Source organism: Camelina sativa, chromosome 2 (assembly GCF_000633955.1).
Source record: "Camelina sativa cultivar DH55 chromosome 2, Cs, whole genome shotgun sequence".
Classification (NCBI taxonomy): domain Eukaryota; kingdom Viridiplantae; phylum Streptophyta; class Magnoliopsida; order Brassicales; family Brassicaceae; genus Camelina; species Camelina sativa.
In genome coordinates, this window is record NC_025686.1 from 16,856,974 (window position 1) to 16,862,770 (window position 5,797).

The 5,797-nt window shown below is 38.0% G+C and overlaps 1 protein-coding gene across 2 annotated transcripts; it reads right to left on the minus strand.

The window, feature by feature from the left end:
* LOC104727157 (E3 ubiquitin ligase BIG BROTHER-like) lies at positions 4,261 to 5,797 on the minus strand. Of its 2 annotated transcripts, XM_010446185.2 has the most exons (6): positions 5,598 to 5,797; positions 5,311 to 5,415; positions 5,118 to 5,155; positions 4,815 to 5,008; positions 4,498 to 4,606; positions 4,261 to 4,404 (listed from the first exon to the last, which is right to left on the minus strand). In XM_010446185.2, the coding sequence occupies exons 1-6, from the start codon at positions 5,713 to 5,715 to the stop codon at positions 4,369 to 4,371; spliced, it is 600 nt and encodes a 199-aa protein (XP_010444487.1). In that variant the 5' UTR covers positions 5,716 to 5,797; the 3' UTR covers positions 4,261 to 4,368. The 2 variants fall into 2 exon arrangements, with proteins under 2 accessions (XP_010444487.1, XP_019087599.1); XM_019232054.1 differs by lacking the exon at positions 4,261 to 4,404 and having other exon boundaries at positions 4,492 to 4,606.

The following is a 5,797-nucleotide window of genomic DNA, read 5'->3' on the forward strand; positions in this document are numbered from 1 at the left end:
TTGTAGGTGGGCGGTCTCTCTTTGGCGTAAAACGCAGGCCCTATATGGTAGGGTTCTGATTGAGGATCTAAAACGGCAGCTGGAGGTGGCTCAGGCTGACGATACGTCTGCACCGGAGTTAATTTCGGACTTACATGCCCAGTTGCGCGAGGCATACTGGGATGAGGAAATTCATTGGTATCAAAAGAGTAGGAATCGTTGGATGCGGGTGGGGGATAAAATACAAAGTATTTTCAGGCACAAACTAAGTAGCGCCGGGCTCATAATTGGATTGTTGGGCTTTATAATAAGCATGAGGTTTGTTCTACGAATGATGTGGATACTTGTGACACGGCTGTCTCGTATTTTCAGGAACTGTTCACTACAATTAATCCTGATAATTTTGAGGAAGTATTACGTGAGGTCAACACGGAAATTTTAGAGGCGGATAATGAACAGTTAACAGCCCCAGCTACAGAAGCAGAGGTGAGACGGGATTTATTTAGGATGCACCCGGATAAGGCTCCAGAGCCGGATGGGATGACTGCTTTGTTCTTTCAGAAGGCATGGACGGTTGTTAAGGCTGACCTTGTTTCTATGGTCAATCAGTTTCTTGATGAGGGTGTTTTGGATATGAGTTTAAATTGAACGCACCTCTGTCTTATCCCTAAGGTGGCTAAACCGACACGGATGACAGAGTTGCATCCTATTAGCTTGTGTAATGTGGGGTACAAGATACTCTCAAAAGTCTTGTGTCAACGCCTTAATGCGCTTTTACCTGGTCTAATTTCGGAGACACAATCGGCCTTTGTTCCGGGTCGTTTGATTTTGGACAATATATTGATGGCTCAGGAGATGTTTCACGGGTTGTGGACGAATAAGTCATGTAGAGGAAAGTTTATGGCAATTAAGACGGATATGAATAAGGCATATGATAGAGTTGAGTGGGGTTTTTTAGAGGCTTTACTACAAAAAATGGGTTTTGCGGAACGATGGATTTCCTGGCTTATGTTTTGTGTTTCTTCGGTGGAGTATAGGGTTCTTCTCAATGGTCAACCAAATGGTTTGATCGTTCCGGAAAGGGGATTGAGATAGGGCGATCCGCTGTCACCATACTTATTTATTTTATGTACGGAGGTCCTTATTGCAAATATTCAGAAGGCGGAGGCCGATAAGCGGATTACGGGTATTAAGGTGGCAAACAAGTGCCCGCCAATCACCCACTTGTTATTTGCAGATGACAGTCTGTTTTTCTGTAAGATTGATAAGGAACAATGTGGGTGGTTTTGGATATTCTAAAACAGTATGAGGCATTTTCCTTTGTCCGGGATCGTCTGCAGAGTCGGACGACCGGCTGGTCAGCGAGGTTACTCTCAAAAGGGGGGAAAGAGGTGATGATTAAGTCTGTCGCGACGGCTGTCCCGACTTTTGTGATGTCTTGTTATCGTCTGCCCAAGACTATCACATCTAAACTGACTAGTGCAGTGGCAAATTTCTGGTGGAGTACGAATGGTCAGGCAGGGGGTATGCATTGGATTGCTTGGGAGAGGCTTTGTTGTAGCAAGCAGTTGGGTGGATTGGGTTTCAAGAGTGTTGATGATTTTAACACGGCTTTGCTGGCTAAGCAGTTATGGCAATTGATAGATTGTCCGGATTCACTATTTGCAAGGGTTTTTAAAAGTAGGTATTACTGGAACTCCGATCCTATGGATCCAATACGGTCTTATTCACCCTCGTATGGGTGGAGGAGTATCGTATCTGCTCGCTCTCTGATGAAAAAAGGGCTAATTACACGGGTTGGCTCAGGGACCTCCATTTCGATATGGTCTGATCCCTGGGTTCCGGCTCAATTCCCGAGACCAGCCTTAAGTAACGGTCTTTTTAAGGACCCAAATCTCCGGTTACCTGATTTGATTGATCGACGAACGAATTCTTGGCGAAAGGATCTGCTTACTCAGAATTTTGATCCTGTGGATGTCGTTCTGATAGAGGCAATTCCTCTAAGCAGTTGTTCCAAGGCAGATTATTTAGGATGGCACTTTACTAAAACTAGGAAATATACGGTAAAATCTGGGTATGAGAAGGAACGTTTGGATGTCCAATGTCCTTTTCAGGCATTCGAATCTAGTCCAGCAATCACTCCCCTTCTTGCTAGGGTTTGGCAAGTTAAATGTCCACCAAAACTACAACATTTTATGTGGCAAGTTTTATCGGATTGTATTTCGGTATCGGCTAATTTGCATCGTCGGGGATTGAGTTGTGATGTCGTTTGTACACGGTGCGGGATGGAGGAGGAGGATATAAATCATGCCATCTTTCTATGCCCGTCGGCCCGACAAGCCTGGGCTTTTAGCTCACGTACCAGTGGGGCCGCAACTCTTTCCGAAGAACTCTGTATATGCTAATGTTGATCATTTTCTAGATCCCATAAGTCCGGGTTCACAGGTTCAGGTTTTTTCTTGGCTGATGTGGTATATTTAGAAAGCTCGAAATGCCCGTGTTTTTAAAAACCAGGCTGAACGCCCTGATGAGGTTGTCCGGGTGGCAGAGGGTGAGGCTTTGTCCTGGCAGGAGGCTCAGGTAGATGTCGAGGGGGAGGAGTTTCCCTCCACTACTACGTGTTTAACACCTGGGTATAGAAGGGGTTTATCTCTTCCTACGGTTTTTATGGGACAGAGATGTTATGTTGACGGCTATTGGAAAGCGACAGATGTTTTTGCCGGTGCAGGATGGTGTTGTATTTCATCCGAAGGATCGCCCCCAGTGCTTGGAGCGACAAATTTCCGGCGAAGTTTACCCCCGTTACATGCAGAAGTTGAAGCCTTCATCTGGGCGATTCGATGTATGATTGGACATGACTTCCGGGATGTGGCTTTTCTTACCGACTGCTCCGGCTTGGTGAAGATAGTGTCTTCCCCAACTGATTGGCCAGCTTTTGCAACATATCTAGACGACATTCGGATCGACAGGGAGGAGTTTTCTTCTTTCTCTTTGATTTATGTTTCTCGTAATGCTAATGTACGAGCGGATTCTTTAGCACGTCAAGCGCGTGTGTCTCCACATCCTGTTTTGTTTGTAGACAATTTTCCACCTAATTGGCTCGTCTGAGCTGATTCTTTTGTTAAAAATATATATATATATATATATATATATATATCTAAAGATGATAGCAATTAATATAAAGATTATAAATATCTTTATATTAAATTAGATTTTGATATGTTTATATAATCCCATTACATTTTGGATGTCCAATTTTAGTTGGAACATTTTGTAATAACCGCGAACCAACTTATGGAATTTTGTCACTTTCTGGTTCACTGGTTTGTTTTAAATCGTCGAATTGGAGCGGTTTGGTTTACGAAAAACCCCTAATACCGTGGTATTTAAGTGGAAAGTCGATGTGAGGGTCTAGATTCCGCTCATTTGTTGTTTTCCAGAGAAATAGAAGAGAGAAAGTTGTTCTTGTGAGTTTTTGGTGCCTGTTTCTTGGGAGATCTCCCCTGTGGAGTGGGATATGAGGCTAAGATCGTGAGAGAGGCTTGCTGGGGTGTTGGATTTGTTATTGGTTGGTCAGATTTCTCCTGTTAAAGAGGTGATTGCATGACCATGGCTGATCTAAGCTTGAGAATTCTATATTTTGAGTATTCTTTGAGTTGTGTGATTGATTTCTTGCTTGCTTGTGGTTGTTTCGTGTTCCTAATGGTATTACATGGCTTGCTTATGAAATTTTTTATTTTTTTTTATCTGTTGTTGATGTTTTTCTTGATAAAATGTAGAAAAATCAAATGTGTTTTACTCATATATATTTAATATGTAATGATATAATCAAATTTAATGATGTAATGAAATTTAATGAAAAATGGAATATTTGGTTGTGATATTTTTTTAATATAAGATAATATAACTAAATTAAAAGAAAATATAATATATACTTATGAGTTTGAAGAAAAGAAGACACATGTCAAGTAGATAGAAAGTCACTTGTCAATTCCTCAAAACATGAATTTGAGGGAACCTTATATAATACTCTAGCCTAGGAAAAGTTAATTTTGTGTTTATCTTAAAATCAACTTTCCAAAATAAGAACGTGGATATCTGTGTGATATATATAAATAATCAGCTGGACTTTGTAAATTTCTCCATTTTCAGATTGTTGTTAATCTCCATTATTCTGAAAAATATTGTATTTTTACAAATGTCCCTTTATTATTTGATCCGGCTATTATAATTTTAATATTATTTAAATAAAATTATAAATATATTTTAGTTATTCTTGATAAATTATTTTAAAATTCTCAAAAAATGCCAGAACATTACATCAAGACAACCTGGCTTATATAAGATATTAATCTTATCACCCCATGACAGTTAGTATAACGGTTCCAATTACGGATTAACTTCGGCTTGGCATTCACAGCATACCTGCATGAACCAAACAATATCATATAGGTGAGAACACGTCATATATGCAACGTTCATTAACATTTTTACTTATATAAATATTAACACTCATACCTTGTTTTCTTTTAACCAATTTGAAATGCAATCCTTATGGAAGGCATGCTTGCATGGTAACATAGTTATCTTATCTCCCTTCTCATAGCTAACTGTACATATGGAACACCTACAAAGATCACACAAACAAAATAATTAAAATCATAGTCGTAACCGGATCTTACTTATACAATCACCAAAGAATATCCATAAATTACCTAGATTAATCAAAGACTGACACAGACTAACCATAGTAAATACTGACGATATAGAATTAAAGTCACATTTGGTATTACAAAAAAATTGAAACAAACAAATATGAAATGATATGATCTTACTCGTTTTTATCGGGAACAAATGATCTCCTTCTCCACCAGGTTTTGCGACGGTACTTTTGAGTTGGTAATCCAGAGATAACATCTTCTGGTAATCCTTCTTTACTAACTTCCTCGGTTAATTCTTCTATTTCATTTTCTGGATTGTTGTTCTCAGTAGTAGCAGTTTGATTAGGTAAACTACTTCCTCCACTAGTCTGATATTTAATCAAAAGCAATTGGTTTGTGACAATCTTTTACAAGAACAACATATGTAACAATTGTTAAAAGACATGTAATATATATAAAAAAAGGATTTGGGATTACCGAAGGAACATCATGTTGAAAATTGTTCGGAGGATTTTCTAAAGATTGAAGAAAAGAAAGAAATAACCGTTAGCATTTATAATACAAAGTTTACTGCGAAGCCACAAAAAAATCTTCTGTATAACAAAATTCGATCAGTTTTTTTTAATCACGTTATTAATTTAAATAAAGATTAATCAGCAAACAAAATCACCTTCCATGGAAATGGCATGCAAATTTTTTACAAATTCTTCATCTTCCTGTAATTGTAATTGCAACATTTTTGCATATTCTTCATCTGCTTGTATAGAAAGCGCTTCTGTAAATATATTTCAATACAATTAGTAGTTATAATAAACAGATAACCGAACAATATGTAATTATAATATAAGAAATGAATAATCATTTAATAACACATAATTTTTACATCAGATTAAATCATGAAAATATTTGCATATAGTTTACAGAAACTATATATATATATATATATTATTGATTTACCTTCTCTTTGTTTAATTTTTAACGCAATTTCATCAGGGTGGTATAAATCATCAAACTGCAAATCTATCCCTAATGCTATTGCTTCATCAATGGCTGCCTGATTTAGGGGTTGAGACATTGGTGTTTTGCTGAGCTTTGCAATGACATAAGATGGCCGAGAGATTGCCCCTAAATATAATTGAATTCTAATCTCTATGCTA